The sequence below is a fragment of the Dendropsophus ebraccatus genome, chromosome 1 (genome assembly GCF_027789765.1).
Source record: "Dendropsophus ebraccatus isolate aDenEbr1 chromosome 1, aDenEbr1.pat, whole genome shotgun sequence".
NCBI lineage: Eukaryota > Metazoa > Chordata > Amphibia > Anura > Hylidae > Dendropsophus > Dendropsophus ebraccatus.
In genome coordinates this window covers 171,690,537-171,711,380 of record NC_091454.1, presented here as the reverse complement: position 1 = coordinate 171,711,380, position 20,844 = coordinate 171,690,537, and the positions used below count along the sequence as shown (strand labels likewise).

The following is a 20,844-nucleotide window of genomic DNA, read 5'->3' as shown; positions in this document are numbered from 1 at the left end:
AAACAGATGAGTTTTAGAGCAAGTTTTTCAAGTATCAGATTTTATTAATTTCTATGAGGGCATCAGGGATTATATTACTTTTAACTTTAATGACAAGTAGTGTCCACTATACCTGAACAGGGAATAAGACTAATGTTTTTCAAATGATCCTTAAAGGGGATAAAATAATATTTTACTATGCTGCCAGGGCTGCTAGGGAGATGTTAGGAACATATACTCACCTGTCTGCCTGCTCTCTGCAGCCAGCGGCAATTTGAGAATATTGTGAATAGCACAGCACCGGATGTTTATTGATCATTTAAGATTGATAATGATGCTTTATTAAAGCAAATGTACCACCGGTACATTGCTTTTCTCTATGGATAGAGTGATGCCGGCACGGGGATGCCAGCGCTGCTGTCCTATTTTTTAACCGTGACCTGTTCCGGCGTACATCACTGGTCTATTCCTTGGCCCGGCCGGGGGTGAAACACTGGAGGCGGGCCACCCCCAAAGAGAGGAAACTCCCTTCCCTCTATGACGTGGCTCCATTAGAATCAATGGCCCTGTGTCGGCGCTTGTATATCCATGTAAATATCAGAAGAGTGATGTACTAGTGGTGCATTCGCTTTAAATTGTTAACATGATTCTATGGCCAACCGGCATCTGAGAACTTAACTGCCAAGGCCAGGGATTGGCTGCAGTGTTATACTTACAGTGTAGGTATTGTCATTAAAGAGTACCTGTCACCAAAAATAACCTTTTGACAATAATATTCAAAGATATTAATCCCACCAAGTGTCACAGCTGAGACCCACTGGGATCAAGAGATATAGCCAGACATGTCTGGGAGTTTGACATACTTAAAAAATCAATGGTAACTGGTTACATTTCAGAGGGAAAGAAATATAAAAAATGTCAGAATTTGTATGAATGTAAAGGGTCTAAACATTCATACACAGTAGATGAATTACAGCTAACAAATTCCCATTAAGAAAAGCCAGTTTCCTGGTATTTTCTTGGATTAATCAACTGTATAAAGTATTTGAGGAATCAAATACTTTGTACAGTTGATTAATCCAAGAAAACACCAGATGACTATACATTTTCTTTCTTCAGTTCTTCAATGCTGTTCATGCAGGCCATTCTATACAAAGGCGAATCGTCATCTTCAATTATTTTATTTTCCCAATGATTATAAAATAAATGATTTGTACAGAATATTTATATTCTTTTGCCGCGGTTGGGATTAGCAGTGTGTAATCTCAGCCATGTTCACATCCTAATATTGCCAAGCATCTTAAAATGGCTTCCTGAAAGGTACCTGCAGATGAAATCTTTTCCCCTTTACCTCTGTAAGTCATGATTTTCTGTATGCCTGGGTGAGGTGATGTGATTCTTTCTTCCTGTTATTCAAGATTCTTAGGTGAAAGAAACGCAATAACATCCTTTCTTTTTTCCTTCTGATGTCAATGTAATTTTAGATTCTACAGGCACGGAGCTCTCCTTGGAAATCCTTGAAGGAAGACGTGAGGTGGACACAAAACGTCAACCTATTGACATTTTCTCTTGACTTTAATATTTTCTTCTATGTTTTAGACCTCGAGGTATGTGATGAAGGATGGACCAAATTCCAAGGACACTGCTATCAGCACTTCTCAGAAAGAGAAACCTGGGTTGATGCAGAAAACCTTTGTCGTAGCCATCAGTCCCATTTATCTAGCATCTTGAGTCCTGAAGAACAAGAATTTGTTAATGGTGAGTAGCATTTTGAGCAGTTATGGGGATCTCGTTGGTTGTGTGGGGGTATTAAAGTGGGTTCTTTATAAAAGAAAAAAAAAAAAAAAAAAAAATATATATATATATATATATATATATATATATATATATGTTATTGAATTACCATATGTAATCTATGTTAAACCAACTGCAAATGTATTTAACCTGTCCCAGTCTAAAAAAAAATGCATGAATAACCAATGAGTGAATAAATTAAGTAAACATTATTATAAATCCAGATTTAGGGTAGCTTCACACACACCACATCGCAGTGGATTTTCAGTACACCGGATCCACAGCGTACACCGAATCCGCAGCAGATCTGCAGTAGATTTGATCTAAATAACTGAACACAGCATAAATCTGCACCATCAAATCTGCTGCAGATCTGCTGCAGATCCTGTACGTGTGAATGCACCCTAAGGCTATGTTCACACAACGTAAAACTACGGCCGTAGTTCTCGCCGCTGAACTATGGCCGTAGTTTTGCGGTGTGTAACAAAGCCTTATGTGTAATGGGATCCCGGCCGGAGCGTACACACATCATATACGCTCCGGCCGGGATCCCATGCGGCGCCGGAAAAAACTGACAGGTCAGTTTTCTGCAGCCGGAATTCAGTGAATTCCAGCCACAGAAAGACCTGTCAGTTCACACAGTGAAGCGAGCGGCTCCGGATGCTCTCTTCACTGTGTGCTATGGGAAGCTCTGATGCGCCCGCATCAGAGCTCCGCGGCCGGAAAGATCACCCGGCCGGTACTTAGGTACCGTCCGAGATGATCCGGCCAAAGACCAGCCGTTCCGTGACTCGGCCGGGGTCACGGAACGGCCGGTCTCATACGTAATGTGAACATAGCCTAAAAGGGTTATACGGGAGAAGAAAATACCTTTCCTTACTTCCTGGTACTCTGCTTCTACTTTGGTGTCTTCGCAAAAGTATAATTTCCAAGATAGGGGTGCAGCCATTGGCCACTCTATATGGATGACACCAAGTCAGAAGTGGAAGAACCCCTTTAAATAGTCTACAATGTTTTGATTCATTTTATGTTTATGGAATTAAACTTGATATTGCTGTATCTCTGCAACAACAGCCTATTTTTCCTTTAATTCCAAGACTTTAAGAGGATGAGTACTATTGGAAAAGCTTATTTAAATTGTGATCCTTTATTCATATCCACTGGTGTTAATTTCATTTCCCAATTTCTGTATGAGCCAATTGCAGCTTTTGAGATGAATCTATATAAATATATACCCTATCGCCTCTTTCTCTATTATACAATAAGGACATGTGTCCTGATTTATAGGTGTTTAAAATGCATGAAAAACAAATAAAAAGCACATTCTGAATACATGATTATGAATACATAAATAAATGTTTAACATGAAATTTGACCCTTAAGCACCTTTTTTTTTCTTCAATTTAAAAAGGTTTACTATTCTCAACAATTTAATTATGAGAGCTTAGATTTTGTTGATATAATCCCGCTGAATAGGCATAGAGTTAAACGACAAAATTATACGTATCTGCACACGCCACTAGAAAAAAAATGCAAAACTTTCTGCATACTATTAAAATAGGTATTGTCTCAAACATTTATGGCATGTTCTCAAAAGAGGTCTGATAGATGAGAATCACACCCATAGCACCTGCATCTCATGCTGCCTGAATGAAGAGATGACCAGGATTTATGGAAGCAGCCTGTGCAGCACTGTTTTCATTAATCTCATTTTGTGAAATCAAAGAGTCTTACCTTTTCTGTTATGCTACCTAAATAATTTATGAATACATTGACTGTTGAGTCCTATTTATTCTTTTAGTGCTGATAGTGTCAGACATTGTAGGGACACACAAAAGAAATGGTAACAACTAGTGATGAGCGCATCTCGAGCATGCTTGAGTCCGATCATTCAACATTTGAATACCAGTGGCTGAAGAAGTTATGTAATGGATGCACCTCAAGAGTGCTGTCATATTGACTGTCTGTTCCAAATTATAAGTTTACAGTGCGCATTGAGAATCAAACACCCTGACACACTGATGGTTAAGGGGGATCTCCTTTATTCAAAGATGGCAGCCAGTTTATATATCCTGGGGGGGATGTTCTTCTACTAAGGCTCATATTAGTACTTCATTGGCTGAGGTACAAAAGGAGTTAGTTACGTAGCACTAGTGTTTACTTACGTAAGCCTTAAGGAATGTAAATATCTCTACTTGTTTAGAAGGTCAGCGCCATATTGTAATGGCTTCACTACATATACATAATATGACATCTTTAACAGTCCCCCCTTTGAAGCCATTTTCAAAAGCAGGTGACCTTTATTGCTAGGTCAAAAGGCTAACAATCTGTCCCACGGTGTGTGTGTTCTGTGGTCTTCCTCACTTTGGAAACAATCTTTTAATGTGCTTATACATAATCTAATAGTCTAAAAAAGTATGGGGGTGGCATCGCTTCTTCTTTTCTCATTTTCTTCTGAGGCTTTGATTCTTCTTAATCGTCTGAGACAGTGAAAGCAGCATACATAGTTGGAGTTGCTTCTTCAACAACTGGAATGATTATATTATCTGATTGTTCCTTGAAAACATGTTTTTCTTTCTCCTGAAAAAATATCTACAAGCATCAAGTTAGTTTCAACCATTGATTCACCAGCCTTAAATACAGTTCCCCATAAAGAGTCCACAGAGAAGCTAGTGAGAACTGGGCCTAATCCATGTTAGTTTAATGAATTTGTGGTCGGCGAAGAATAGATATCAGGGGATCTGGTCAATAATGTGTATTCTGACAAGAGAGCGGTGGCCACAAGGGTCTGTTATGGGTCAAGTTATTTTAATACATTTGTAAGTGACATATGAGAAGATTCATCTGTTTACTGATGACACAAAAGTGTGCAATAGGGTTGATATGCAATATGTCTGCAATATGAAAATGATTTAGCTTTACTAGATAAGTTGTCAAAACAATGTATCCAATGTATCCAATCCAATGTGTTTTGGAGCAGGAAGCATACTTAACAGTTAGATGAAGTCCTAGAAAATATGGATACAGCCATAGGCCATAGCCTGTATCCATGTTTTCTCAGACTCCCTAGGGCTGAATTTAACTTCTTCAGCCACTGGTATTCAAATGCCTTACCGTTGGACTCCAGCATGCTCCAGCTGCGCTCCTGAAGAACTGTTATTTTATACCAAATCCAAGTGTTTACTAAAACAGACATGTCAGGAGTGTTGACTGATACTCTTTACAATATATGATGACACATTGTTTTTTTCAGCTTTAGAATTATCATTGCTGCAATATGGTAGTTATTATCCACAGTATTACCTGTTCACCCTAACCTGCATGCTTAATAATTATAGGCAATGCACAAGACTACCAGTGGATTGGGCTCAATGATAAAACTCTTGAAAATGACTTCCGTTGGTCTGATGGCAGTCCTATGGTAAGTGTTAATAACTAGGAGATAATGCACCAAGTGCCACCTTTCTTCACATGCTCTGTCTGGTAATATAGCCAAGCATCATTTTCTTAAAGGGGATAGTTGGGGAGTAAAAAAGAGCCTACCTGTTCTGCTCTCTGAAGCTGCACTTCCTCCTTCTGGCCACGTTGCATACTAACTTCAGAAACAAAAGGGGAGGAAGGGGGTTGCATGTTGCGGGCATTGCAAAATCCAATAGTTGCCTGATGTTACTGAGGCATCTGTAACATCGGGTAGCTATTGCTCAGTGCCCATAACAACCCCCCCCCCCCCCCAATTTGTCTTAGAGGTTATTATCTAGGACGGCCAGAGGGAGGAAGTGCAGCACCACAGAGCAGAACAGGTAGGACCTTCTCCACTTTTTCTATCCAAACATTGACGATTGACAGCTTGACTGGAGGGGACATGGCAGCGTAAATGTATGACTGGATAATGAAGTCACAACTGTGGTGAATAAATATCATGTTCTCAACTGTGCTGGATCGCAGAGCACTCAGAATACTGTTAGAACATTGTTTTCCTGACTCATGGCTGATTTGCATGGCCCCCGAGGACCTGACAGGTTTTCTTTAGATACTTTAGAGTCCAGTCTAATTCAACTTTATTCTCATCTGTTAAGCTTTAATCATATTTTATGTTCTTGACTATCAGCTTTATGAAAATTGGAGACCAAACCAGCCAGATAATTTCTTTGCAACAGGAGAAGACTGTGTGGTAATGATCTGGCATGAGAGAGGCGAATGGAATGATGTACCCTGCAATTATCACCTGCCATTTACTTGCAAAAAGGGAACAGGTACTGAGTAGCCTGATGAGTGTACAAATGTCATCTCTATTAATTAAGCATATTATATTTACTTTTTTGTCTGCACCAATTATTGGTTGTCATTAGCGTTGAGCGCACTTGTCAAGCTGTTCAGGTTTGGTAACATTCTCCAAACCCAATTACTTAGCCTTTGATTCCTATAGCTGCAGAGGTTGGATGCTACCCTAGGGAATCCTGGAAAAAATGGATATAGGCAAATGTGGGGAATCAAATGTGAAGTGTTCATGTTCGGAGAACATTGTCAAACCAGAACAGTTTGACAGGTCCACTCAACACTTGCTGTCGTATATCACTTTTGACAGTCATAACTGACTATTATAGAGCTAGGGCCGTATTCCACAACACAATGACTTGGTGTACGTGAGTGCCGAACTGCTTACTGAGCCCATATATGGCACGATAATCATCCCACAAGGGCTGTGTATATATCGTTAGTGATGTCCGTGTAGCCCTTGCTAAATAAGTATAGAGTAATAAACTTACATATCTCTCTGCCAAATGAGTGTATGGAGTACAACATATAGCAAGCACTTTGAATGTGTGCACATTTTTCCATTTGTCTGAGAAACGTGAGCTCATGTATTGTACATGTATTGAGTTGGTTAACTTTTCTAAAGCCTTATGAGCTCTTTTTGGGTGTGCTGGTTACTGGTAAGGTTATATTCACACACCATTCAACTTTTTTTTCCATTGCAAGGGTATACAAAAGCATACATTGGTATACATTTTATTTTACAGTAGGCCAGACCTTAATTCTGACAACTAGCACCCAACTGCAAAGTGATACTTCTCAAATGTAGAAACACACTGTTTCAAAAAGAATTGTGAAAATGGTGTCTCTGCAAACAGCATTTGGGAGATGGTAGAATGGTACAAACTAAAATTTATAGCCATGTCTTTGTTAAATGGAGCAGGAGTAATTTCTTGCGGGTACTTCCCTATTATTTGCTTTCTTCTAGTACATCTTACAAAGGGGAAAGTCTTGTGCCGCTTTCAACTGAAACAACATGTTTTGTTTAAGGAAAATCCTCTTAAATATTGTTGCCAAGCACCGAAAACTCAGACAAACCCAGAATGGTATATAAATATGCTGGCCAGTACATCTAGCGAGGGAGAATAGGGAGACATTGTACAATTATTTACAAGAAAATTCATTAAGTTGGCTATTATTTATAGCGGAGTACCAGCACAGTGGCAGCCTGGGAATTGTTGATTTTACTTTTCTTGGTTGGCTCAGTAAAGTGAGGCAGCTGCAGTACTCATAAGCCTAGCAACTTAATTTAGGGAATATATGCCAAGCAAGAATCTGCAGCCTGCTGCTTGGCGGCTACCTTATATTGTTATGGAACTGTTATAATAATTTTCACTTCTGTACCTATATGTGCTATACTGTATATCAGGCAACAAGTGAACAGCAAAGCTCTTGACGTTGATTCATTTGTAATAATAAAATATGGGCAAGCATAAGGATCTGAGTGAGGCTCATTTCACGTATCCACTTATTCTGAATAAGGATCCATTCATTTCTATGGCCCCAAACACACCCTGTAGATCTATCTTGAATGAAGGGGTCTGCGTCAAAGGGGACAGTTTATGGACGGATGTGAGTACACATCTGTAGTCCTTTCCGTAGCATATCTGTTAGGAACCGGACAGCAGGACAAGACAAACAGTGAGCCCTAAGCTCAGCCCCGCCCACTGTCCTCTACCTATTTGCCACAATCCGCCCTAAAATGGCGGTGAGCAACTGGGCGGCAGTCCCTGCGCTGGCTAGGTGGGACACAAGGACAAGACAGACAGACAAAACACAATAACGAATGGTCAACAGTCCGGGTCACAACAAACGGGCAGCAAAAGTACAAAATCACAATCCGAAGGCAAAGTCAATATACAGGCAGTATGGTCAGGGGCAGGCAGCAAACAAGAATGGTCAGAAAGGCAAAGCAGGGTCAGAATCAACAGAGCAAGAATAGAAACACAGAACCAGGCAGAGACAAGCTCAATATCCGGCAAAGATATCCCAGACTGAGGTAGTTATATAGGAGGCCAGGGTTCTGATCCAGAACATAATTGGACCATCCCCCTGATCTCCAAGCACAGACAGCTGAGAACAAAACAGATCCACTGGCAGGAAGACCTGTCAGTCACAGCAGAACCAAAACACAGATTAACCCTGACATGGCCAGACAGAACTCAGCAGGTGAAGTCGGGTGTGTCTCCCAAAGAGCAAATAAACCAGTGTTCAGACACAGCAAAACAAAACACAGAACAGAATAAGAGAATATCAGCGCCTTCTCGGCCGCACAGCACGAGCAGAGGGGCGCATAATGCTCTGCAAAGATACAGTCCTGACAGTACCCCCCCTTTTATGAGGGGCCTCAGGACCCTCACAGGACTCAACCTCACTTAGAAGATTGCCATCTGACTCCCATTCATCAGAAGACGAGTCCATGGCATGGAGAACAGGCTTACTGACAGGACGAGCAGAACAACATGTTAAATTCACATCAGATACAGGCAAATCAGGTACGACAGAACTAGAAATATTAATTTCGCCGGAGGGTACCTGTGCGCCCAAGTGACCTTCCTGGGAGTCACCTGGACGCCGATGATCTGGGTGCAGGTTTTCTTGCCGCTTGGGCCGCTTGTGGCAGAAACTGATGAAATGGCCACTGTCACCACAGTAGTAACATAGACCATTGTGTCTCCGGTGTTCTCGCCTGGTCTTGGCGTCTAATAGTCCCAGCTGCATGGGCTCGTCCTCAGGAATAGTAGGGGTAACAAGAGGGGTTTTGACAGAATAGGAGACAGATTGTTTAGAAGAGTCAGAGTCTACTTTCTCCCTATGTCTGTCACGGAGCCTGCGGTCTATACGAATAGCCAAATTCATGGCCTGCTTAAGGGTGGAAGGTTCTGGATGCCCTGTCCAGGCATCCTTAATGCCATCAGACAACCCCTGCTTAAACTTGCATCTAAGTGCAGGATCATTCCATCCGGATGGAACGCACCACTGGCGGAACTCAGCACAATACTCCTCCACCGGTCGCTTGCCCTGTCTCAAAGTAGTCAACTGCCTCTCAGCTGCTGCTGCCCTGTCAGGGTCATCATACAGTAATTCCAATGCAGAGAAAAACTGATCCACAGAAGATAACTCAGTGGCATCTGGAGGCAAAGAAAAAGCCCACTCCTGCGGAGGTCCTTGTAAGAGTGACATAATAATGCCTACTCTCTGGCTCTCATCCCCAGAGGACCGGAGACAAAGTCTGAAAAACAACTTACATCCCTCTCTAAAGATTCGAAAGGCCTTTCTTTCGCCTTTGAACCTATCAGGAAGCTGCACTGGAGGTTCTGGGGGAACAGCAGCAGATAGCATGGCATTTTGGCCCAGGAAAGACTCTACCTGCTGCACCCGTTGCGTAAGGTCCAGAACAAGCTGGTTGAGACTTTGCATTTGCTCAACCAGAGCTTTCATGGGGTCCATAGCAAGGTGGAGAGAAAAAAAAAAAAAAAAAGTATGGCCGGATATTCTGTTAGGAACCGGACAGCAGGACAAGACAAACAGTGAGCCCTAAGCTCAGCCCCGCCCACTGTCCTCTACCTATTTGCCACAATCCGCCCTAAAATGGCGGCGAGCAACTGGGCGGCAGTCCCTGCGCTGGCTAGGTGGGACACAAGGACAAGACAGACAGACAAAACACAATAACGAATGGTCAACAGTCCGGGTCACAACAAACGGGCAGCAAAAGTACAAAATCACAATCCGAAGGCAAAGTCAATATACAGGCAGTATGGTCAGGGGCAGGCAGCAAACAAGAATGGTCAGAAAGGCAAAGCAGGGTCAGAATCAACAGAGCAAGAATAGAAACACAGAACCAGGCAGAGACAAGCTCAATATCCGGCAAAGATATCCCAGACTGAGGTAGTTATATAGGAGGCCAGGGTTCTGATCCAGAACATAATTGGACCATCCCCCTGATCTCCAAGCACAGACAGCTGAGAACAAAACAGATCCACTGGCAGGAAGACCTGTCAGTCACAGCAGAACCAAAACACAGATTAACCCTGACATGGCCAGACAGAACTCAGCAGGTGAAGTCGGGTGTGTCTCCCAAAGAGCAAATAAACCAGTGTTCAGACACAGCAAAACAAAACACAGAACAGAATAAGAGAATATCAGCGCCTTCTCGGCCGCACAGCACGAGCAGAGGGGCGCATAATGCTCTGCAAAGATACAGTCCTGACAGTACCCCCCCTTTTATGAGGGGCCTCAGGACCCTCACAGGACTCAACCTCACTTAGAAGATTGCCATCTGACTCCCATTCATCAGAAGACGAGTCCATGGCATGGAGAACAGGCTTACTGACAGGACGAGCAGAACAACATGTTAAATTCACATCAGATACAGGCAAATCAGGTACGACAGAACTAGAAATATTAATTTCGCCGGAGGGTACCTGTGCGCCCAAGTGACCTTCCTGGGAGTCACCTGGACGCCGATGATCTGGGTGCAGGTTTTCTTGCCGCTTGGGCCGCTTGTGGCAGAAACTGATGAAATGGCCACTGTCACCACAGTAGTAACATAGACCATTGTGTCTCCGGTGTTCTCGCCTGGTCTTGGCGTCTAATAGTCCCAGCTGCATGGGCTCGTCCTCAGGAATAGTAGGGGTAACAAGAGGGGTTTTGACAGAATAGGAGACAGATTGTTTAGAAGAGTCAGAGTCTACTTTCTCCCTATGTCTGTCACGGAGCCTGCGGTCTATACGAATAGCCAAATTCATGGCCTGCTTAAGGGTGGAAGGTTCTGGATGCCCTGTCCAGGCATCCTTAATGCCATCAGACAACCCCTGCTTAAACTTGCATCTAAGTGCAGGATCATTCCATCCGGATGGAACGCACCACTGGCGGAACTCAGCACAATACTCCTCCACCGGTCGCTTGCCCTGTCTCAAAGTAGTCAACTGCCTCTCAGCTGCTGCTGCCCTGTCAGGGTCATCATACAGTAATTCCAATGCAGAGAAAAACTGATCCACAGAAGATAACTCAGTGGCATCTGGAGGCAAAGAAAAAGCCCACTCCTGCGGAGGTCCTTGTAAGAGTGACATAATAATGCCTACTCTCTGGCTCTCATCCCCAGAGGACCGGGGACAAAGTCTGAAAAACAACTTACATCCCTCTCTAAAGATTCGAAAGGCCTTTCTTTCGCCTTTGAACCTATCAGGAAGCTGCACTGGAGGTTCTGGGGGAACAGCAGCAGATAGCATGGCATTTTGGCCCAGGAAAGACTCTACCTGCTGCACCCGTTGCGTAAGGTCCAGAACAAGCTGGTTGAGACTTTGCATTTGCTCAACCAGAGCTTTCATGGGGTCCATAGCAAGGTGGAGAGAAAAAAAAAAAAAAAAAAGTATGGCCGGATATTCTGTTAGGAACCGGACAGCAGGACAAGACAAACAGTGAGCCCTAAGCTCAGCCCCGCCCACTGTCCTCTACCTATTTGCCACAATCCGCCCTAAAATGGCGGCGAGCAACTGGGCGGCAGTCCCTGCGCTGGCTAGGTGGGACACAAGGACAAGACAGACAGACAAAACACAATAACGAATGGTCAACAGTCCGGGTCACAACAAACGGGCAGCAAAAGTACAAAATCACAATCCGAAGGCAAAGTCAATATACAGGCAGTATGGTCAGGGGCAGGCAGCAAACAAGAATGGTCAGAAAGGCAAAGCAGGGTCAGAATCAACAGAGCAAGAATAGAAACACAGAACCAGGCAGAGACAAGCTCAATATCCGGCAAAGATATCCCAGACTGAGGTAGTTATATAGGAGGCCAGGGTTCTGATCCAGAACATAATTGGACCATCCCCCTGATCTCCAAGCACAGACAGCTGAGAACAAAACAGATCCACTGGCAGGAAGACCTGTCAGTCACAGCAGAACCAAAACACAGATTAACCCTGACATGGCCAGACAGAACTCAGCAGGTGGAGTCGGGTGTGTCTCCCAAAGAGCAAATAAACCAGTGTTCAGACACAGCAAAACAAAACACAGAACAGAATAAGAGAATATCAGCGCCTTCTCGGCCGCACAGCACGAGCAGAGGGGCGCATAATGCTCTGCAAAGATACAGTCCTGACAATATCTATCCTAAGATAATAGGAAGGGAAATACTAAAAGGGCAGACTAGATGGACCAAATGGTCTTTTTCTGCTGTCAATCTTCTATGTTTCTACGTGGGTCAGTGGCTATGTGCTGGTCCGTGGCTATGTGCTTTTTGCAGTCTATTTAATGGATCCGGTTTTCTAGTTCAGCAATAACTAGAGTTATTCCTCGTAGTCCTGCTAAAAACACATCCCCATCTCTTCCGAGAGTAACCTTAGCAAGTTGGTCTTCCTTCCCTTCCATTTAGATACAGTGATGTAAATCATTGACCTAGAGAAAAGAAAGCCTTACTACGTCTGAGTAGCTAGAATTAATAAGTAATAATTTTCTGTTTCTTCTTCTTTCCCAGTGGCTTGTAGTGATCCTCCAGTGGTTGAGAATGCTTATACATTAGGAAGAAAGAAGGAGCGATATGAAATCAGTTCATTAGTCCGGTACCAATGTAACCAAGGTCTCCTACAACGTCATGTTCCTATAATTCGGTGCCTACCAAGTGGGCAATGGGAAGAACCAAGAATACAGTGCATAGATCGTAAGTATCTCTCTATGGCTATGTTCACACACCCTTTTTTTTTTTAACCATCTGACATTCGTCTTTTAGGGCAGCTGTCAGTTTAAGGCCAAATAACAGCCATTATTTTATAATGATGCCCGTTGTTTGTATAATCAGGACTGTCATTATGAAATAATGGCCATTATTTGGTCTCAAAATTATAGACGTCTTAAAAGACGTCCTATATATGTCTATAGCCTATGTCCGCTGTACGCTTTCGGGGGGGGGGGGGGGGATGCAGGTTGTGCTACGTCTGATGGTATTCACAGTGTTAGTGCTAGACACATCAATGTTCAACACAGCTAATTGTTGTTTTGAATAAGTACTAATTCTCCTTTTGGCACATGTCCTAATGATTCTGTGATTATTCCAGCTAATGCCAGGCACTGTTATTTATATACTGACTTTCCCTTCTTGCATGTGCACAGAAATAAACACATTTTCTCCCTATATACTCATACACTCATAAGAAAAACACAGCTAATAAAAATACTATTTTCCATCTTACATAATACTTTGCTTGATCATCTTGGTGTTAATATGATAATGCATAGCTAGCTTTATAAATATTATGGTATTTAATATTAATTATATTAATTACAATAGTACAGAAGCCATAAGGAGTTGACATTATACAAACATTACTAGATCATTTCTTCTGTCCAAGATCACAAAGCTGTAAATTCCGGTCGGAAACTTCTTAATTCTTTAATAAGGGCCCCTACAACTCCTTAGAATACCACTAACCAAGCATTTATATTAACTCACTGGGTTGTCTATTACTGTAGGTATGTAATAATGTCCTAATAAAATATTTTGCCTTTCTTGTGTACCAAAGGGTACAATTATAAAGTAAAAGAACAGCCAGGTGTTTTATGATGGATGATTACAGCTCTTTCAAAACTGCGAAAGAGATGGATTATGTTCCACTAATATGGCAACAAATCAGTAGTATGGATAAAGGGAACTGGTGTTTACTAAAATGGACCATTGGCTGTGCCCTACCAATGTTTCCTCTAAGGGGCCAATTCTATGGAGCGATAATCGTCCGAATCGACCCGATTCAGCCTATTATCGCTCAGTGAAATAGAGAAAACGATCAGCCGATGATCGTTTTATCGGCTGATCGTTTATTTAGGCCCAAACCTAAAATCATCGGTCACCCACCGCACATCGCTTCGTGGAATAGCGGTGCGCCGGGCGACTGACGATTTGAGAAGCAGCATACATTACCTAGCAGGGCTTCTCCTCCGCTCCGTCTTCCTCCCCGGGTCCCGTGGCGCAGCATCAGCTTCGGTGCGGCCTGGCTGAGCAGTCAGACCTATCGGGACTGCCGTGGCCAGTGATTGGCTGAGCTGTCTGACAGCTCAGTCAGGCCGCTCTGGAGGTAATGCTGCGCCGCGGGACCCGGGGAGGAAGACGGAGCAGAGGAGAAGCCCTGCTAGGTAATGTATGCTGCGAGGGCTGCAAGGACATTGGTAACAATGTCCCTGCAGCCCTCGCTAAACGATCATCGGGCCATGGAATAGGCCCAGTAAATGAGCGCTGATCTAGCAGATCAGCGCTCGTTTACACTGTTGATCGGGCCCGTGGAATAGGGCCCTAAGTCTATGTAGTTAGTAAAGGGGGGGGGGTTGGGACCTATGTGTTGCTCCTTCCAAGCTGGGAAATACAGAACAACATAAAATAATTATTAATGTATTATAATAAAAAAATTATATATTTTAATAAAAAAACTGATTGAAATTGATCCTTTTTTAAATTTTTTACCTTTTTAAAATTTATATAAAAATGTGGTTAACCATGTTTTTCTGTACGTTAAAATTAAATGTTTACAAAACTGATTCGTTAGATCAGAACAGCAAAAATGCAGTTGGAACCTAGCCTCATGTAGGGCAGTGAAGGAGTTGATATCAGATTTCTTGGTGGTCTAGGGCAATGAAGACGATGATGTTAGGATCCCTAATGTTCTAGGGCAGTTAAAGGATTCATATTCATAAGGATCTATGTCGAAGGGCAACTGAAGGGTTAAAGGAATATTCACTTTTTAACATATACAGTAATAGAGACCACTGCTTTTAGAGCAGAGTGGCAGTTGGTAACCAAGACAATGAAACGTCAACAATGACAGAAAAACAGCAGGCATGAATGTATTTATAAAATGTTTAACTTGTCAAGCACAACAAATGTAACTATTTTATTTGAGATGGGATTACCCCTTTAATGTTAAATACCTGGGTCTAGTAGTTACTCCTGGCTGTAACTTCCTGTTTCTTCCATACACTGACTATACAGATGAGTGGAGCTACAACTGTACAGCCACACTGTTCACACTGTGATTAGGGGCGTGACTGAGAAGTGCTTTAACTAATCGATAAAGGGGTACTCCAGCTTGGAAAAAGTTATCCCTGTTCAGTCCTCATCCATAAGCTAAGTTGTTTGTAAAAGGCTTCTATTTCATAAATTGGGATGTTTGTCTGAATCCTCAGGGCCGATTTTAGTTTTTTTGCTGCCTGAGGCGAAACCTGAAATGATGCCCCCTAGTGAGCCCCCCCCCCCCCCCCCCCCGAGCCTATTGAAGCCTATTGAAAATCATAACTAAGTTGTGTGTGCGGAAAGCCTGCAGGTTATAATCATAAGTGCATACACAATCCAGCTCCATCAAAAATTGCTTTGTTCAAGCACTACCTTCCATCCTTGGTGAGGACAAAACAGAAAAAGTTTAAAAGTTTCCAATTCCACCAGTGTGAAACCAATTCTTCAATCTTTATTCCTTCTCCAAGAATAAAAGCACTTTACATATACAATGCATTTTGACTACTCATGGTGAACTTATTTATGGTCATACAACCATTACACCTTGTGCTCCATTTAAAAGGGTAGTGATCACTTGTAGTGTAGTGATGTGAGAAGTATATAACAATACCCGCAGATTGTTTACAGCCCTGACTTTCTTGCATTCTGCATCTGTGTCTGGCTATTATTTGCAGGTCATAGGGCAATGAAGTCAGTGGTATGTTGCAGACAGGCCACTCCATGAAACTTGCCATCCTTCAGACTCTACAAATCTGTAGTTTCCCGGCCAGGTGCCATATTGTAAAACTGGCAAAATTGTTTATAAAAGTTTGACTCTGGGGCTATGAACAGCATAGACCTGATGTTTAAACAGTAGAGATGAGCGAATTGGTTCGGCCGCTATAGGATCCAGTTCGGATTTTTCCAAAAGTCCGAGTCCGGTCGGATTCAGATTTTTGGAAGTCCGCTCCGAATTACTTTTTTTTCTTGCTTTCGAAAATGGCAGCCGCCATTTTAGAAAGCAGGAAGTGTTCCGGGCGGGAAAAACGATTTCACATGATCATCCAATCAGCAGGGATCTTGCACTAGCCCACCCCTGTGTGACATCGGTATTGCTTTAAGAGGAGCGGTCACATGACTGCACAATGCAGTCTGCACAGAGAGAGGAAGGAGACTTGTCAGGAACCGGTGACACCAGACACACAGAGACAGTGAGCCCTAAGCTCAGCCCCGCCCACTGACTCTACCTACTTGCCCCCCTAGGCTAAACCCTAGGGCAGCAACTGGGCGGCGGTCCCTGTACTGGCTTGGTGGGACAAAAAGACAAGACAGACAGACAAAACACAATAAAGAATGGTCGACAGTCCGGGTCACAACAGTCTGGCAGCAAAGGTACAAAGTCGGATCCAAAAGCGTAGTCAGAAAACAGGCAATAAGGTCAGGGGCAGGCGGCAAACAATTAGCAGACCAGAAGAAATAAAACACAGTTCAGACAGGGCAAAAACAAGGCAAACAAAACACAGAATAAATGGAAGATTATGGCCAAAATCGCAGTCTTTGGCGCAGAGGTCTAATCTTCGCAGCAGAGGGTGGCACTGATGCCTTTTCAGGCGAGATCATGACATTACCCCCCCTTTTATGAGGGGCCTCTGGACCCTCACCAGACCTAGGAGGGAAAGGACCTCTTACAATGCATGTCTCGATGTCACTGGAAATGTCATCGTCCGTCTCCCACTCATCAGAATCAGACTCCAAGAGATATGTAACCGGTCTGACAGATCTCCCATAACTGCTCAAATCAATACCAGACACAGATCCAAATTCTGCCTTACATGAGGACACAGACCTAGTACCATCACCAGGACATACAGAGCCAATTTCCACCTTACACAAATTAGCAGACATGGTATCCTCGGCGGGACACACAGAGCCAGCGGGACAATGCACAACAACTACACCCACCTGGGCGCCCAGATGACCCTCCTATCATCTTCTGGACTTGGTTCCTGGTGTCCTATTTAAGATTTCAGCTTCTGCCTGTGCCTTGCCGGTTATTGACTTAGTCTCTGCCTGCTTGTGGATTCTGTTTCTTTGCATCTCCTGACTACTGCTTTGTATCTCTGACCTCCCTTGCTTGCTGACTGCCCCTGATCATATTGCCTGTTTTCTGATTACGCCTTTGGATCCTGATTTTGTACTTTTGCTGCCCGACTGTTGTGACCCGGCTTGTGGACTATTCTTCATTGTGTTTGTCTGTCTGTTTTGTATTTGTGTTTCACCTAGCCAGTGCAGGGACTGCCGCCCAGTTGCTCGCCGCCATCTTAGGGCGGATAGTGGCAAGTAGGTAGAGGACAGTGGGCGGGGCTGAGCTTAGGGCTCACTGTCTTGTCCTGCTGTCCGGTTCCTAACAAGACTGTTAGCAGTGCACAGAGCTCGTCAGTGACAAAACGCTGCTGCTGTACGCTGCTGTACTGACTACTGAGAAGATATTGTAGAAAAGAAAAGACCAAAAGATTATTAGGAAAGCGGAGAGGAGAAACATATAGTGATTGAAAGAGAAAAATCGAGAGGGCGAAAGATAGATAGATTAGGCATAGGAGAGAAAAGGGTGCACAGAACAAAAAAGTGCTCTACAGATAGCCATTCCAAGTACAATAATTGGATCCTTGTGAGAGTGTATATCACAAACGTGTTATATAGAGATGAGCAAACCGGGTTCGGGTTCGAGTCCATCTGAACTCGAATGTTTGGCATTTGATTAGCTGGGGCTGCTGAACTTAGATAAAGCCCTAAGGCTGTCTGGAAAACATGGATACAGCCAATGACTATATCCATGTTTTCCACATGATGTTACTGACATGTAAATTCAACCAAATACACTACCCCCGTATCATATAGATGCTTTAAACTATGAAATCCGAGAAAATTCAAAATTCGGACTTTTCAAAAAAATCCAGAACTTTTGAAAAGTTCGCTCATCTCTATTAATGAGTGGGGGATCTGTAAGTTTTCCCCTCAGATGTTTTTGGGCATTTTATTTTTATCTTTAAGGTGAGAATTAGGGTGGTATTACACAGAACGATATATCGTTTAAAAAATCATTAAATCGTTCAGATTTGAACGTTCATCTTTTAGTGTAATAGCAGACAATGATTTAACAGCCAACGAGAAATCGTTGGTCGTTTAATAGAATTTGGGCCTATTTTTCTCATTGATCGTTCGCAAATCGTTCGCATATAATAAGATGTTGTTCGCAGTAGCGACAAACGCAGTGGTGACGACAGGACGAATGATCATACCGATGATAAGTAACAATCATCGTTACGTGTAATTGGGTGAACGATTTCAGGTTGTTCACCATAGATTGTCAAAAAATCGCTTTGTGTAATAATATCCCTTAGTGTGGGGGATTGGGGCCTATGGTCGCCCCCTCTCCAACTATATTCAGGCTGCCAAAGAAGTTATTTAATAGTAACATATAATTGGGGGGAGGGGATGGGGTTGGCTACAGGTCCTCTTAAAACTTTCTTAGATTAGATATTTAACATAGAGTTAACAAATATTGTAATGTTATTTACAGATTCATAATGCAATGCATATAGCAAGTATACTAAAGTATTTAATTCTGTTCTCTTTTTCTCTGTTTCATTTCCTGCAGCTTCCACTTACAGACACAAGAGAAGCCCCAGACGTCGATCGAAATCCACTAGCAAAGTTGCACAGAATACGACCCATTAAAATAAAAAGACAAAAAAAAATTTATTGTAAAGAACATTTATATTAACAATGTCAATTTCATTTTGTTTTGTCATATAAGGAGTTTATATTGAAGAAAACCCAAGCTGTATATAAAAAAAAAGCACCAAAGCAAATTAGGTTTCAGCATTGTTACTAATAGTCAAAGGAGCGCCTTTGTCAGGGATCATGTTGTGCCTTTCTTAATGGAGGGTGAAAGAGTTGATTGGAAATAGGAAAGGCTATGTGAAGCCATAAAGACTATCTCCCCCCTGCCTTAACTAAATATAATGTGATAATAATGTAATATTTGTATTATTTAAACTCCAGGCTGGCCGAATATCATTAAAAATATAAATATAGTAACAAAGCCATTGCACATTAAGGACCTTAAATAAAATTTTAAAAAATTGTGAAAAATCGCTGAATGTATCTCAAACGTGAGAAGACAAAGGGGTGGGGTGGGGGAGAGATTGAGAAGACAGAATGTCCACGTATGCGCTTGTACTATATATTGGTATCTGAACTACAAGCAGTAGACACATTTCTTATGTTCTACCATTAATAGTCCTCTCCCACTGCACTTTTACTAAGGTCATGTTCAGAAAGCCTTTGCCATAAATCTGTATGGACCTACCATAGAGATAAGCTGGTGGTAAAGACAAAACTTTACTTGGCTTTCAGGGAAGGCTTTCTACTATAGACAATTCACTCATGCATGGCCCAACGCTGCTCATCTAGAAGGTTCTCACTTTATATGCTCTTAAATATTTGCACACACATTATATACTTATTCTGCACTCAAGTAACAATGCACTTAACTAGTCTTAAGCGAAAATTGTCGTCATTGCGGATTTAACCCATCTGTTTATAACCAACTCTGAGATTCTTAGAGTTCGTATCTACAGATGGGTCATTCGGACAAGTCATTGTCATTGTGACCCATTCTTTATGTATCTTCATTCATAGGCGTCTTCTACAATGCTTCTTATCTATGCTTATGTTATGTTGGCTAATTATGATACTATTTGGATAAAGCTTGGCATGCCCTGTAATGTGCAAATCGATTGTACCACTGGGACACCCTGTGGATTTGTGAAATTCTTGACAGATGCGTGTCTGTGTCTTATAAATCATCCATAACCTTGAATGCAAGATATTGTATCCATAACATGCCTGAAACCAATGCTATATTTTCCCATTTCGCTGAATGAAATCTGCAGTGGGGCCTACTATAGCTACAGCTCTATAATAGGGCAAGGACTATAACGTGGACAGGTTTTCTGAAAAATGGTAACACAATCCACCGTCACTCTGCTTCCCCTGCATTGCCAGCTGTGCCTGTGTCTCTTTTATAGAACCTCATGACTCCCCGTAGTAGGACTGAAACAGTTTGCTGTCATTCCCCCATCTTTGCTCCGGGGACCGTGCAGTGCATGATGTTTCCGTACACCTATTTATATGAAAAATAATGTAATGTTATTAAAAATACAATTGGAATACTAAGTTCTATTTTTTATTTAAATGAAGTTGCAATATTCTCCTAGAATTCTGGAGGAGCCTCTGTGTGTAATGTCAGGTACAACATTTTCTATTTTTTTTTTGTAAAAAGGAAAACAAATATTTTATAAAACGTGCATAGAGAGAAGAGAGAGAGTAAAGAATGTGTAACATCGGAAAAAAACATTGTGAAATGTGTATAATAAAAAAGCAAAACCTGTTGTATTTTATTTTACTGGATTTGCAGTGATATATTTGACCAGTGTGTGAATATGTTGCCAGCCAAAGGTGTGTGAATACTGTGTGTATATAGAGGTAAGCGAACCTCGAGCTCCTTTGGTTTCGTCTGAACTTTAACTCTCTGCATTTGATTACTGATGGCTGAAGAAGTTGGATGACGCTCTAAGGCTGGCTGGAAAACCATGTTTTCTCCGACTCCCTAGGGCTGTATCCAACTGTAGTCACCAGGCAACCACACAGTGAGAGCGATACAGTAGCGCGGAGGAGGTGAGATCACAAATACCCAATTGTGCCCTTGGCAACCTGGG

General features: G+C 42.4%; 1 protein-coding gene across 2 annotated transcripts in view; it reads left to right on the top strand.

Annotated features, from left to right (window-relative positions):
* ACAN (aggrecan) overlaps nt 1–20,581 on the top strand; it is a 92,273-nt gene extending 71,692 nt beyond the window's left edge. For both annotated transcript variants that reach the window (XM_069984785.1, XM_069984777.1), the window contains 5 exons: nt 1,579–1,737; nt 5,112–5,194; nt 5,882–6,026; nt 12,563–12,745; nt 18,720–20,581. In XM_069984785.1, coding sequence (XP_069840886.1) covers nt 1,579–1,737; nt 5,112–5,194; nt 5,882–6,026; nt 12,563–12,745; nt 18,720–18,799 — 650 coding nt within the window. In that variant the 3' untranslated portion in view covers nt 18,800–20,581. The remainder of the gene's footprint in view (nt 1–1,578; nt 1,738–5,111; nt 5,195–5,881; nt 6,027–12,562; nt 12,746–18,719) is intronic.
* Nucleotides 20,582–20,844: the final 263 nt, after the last annotated feature.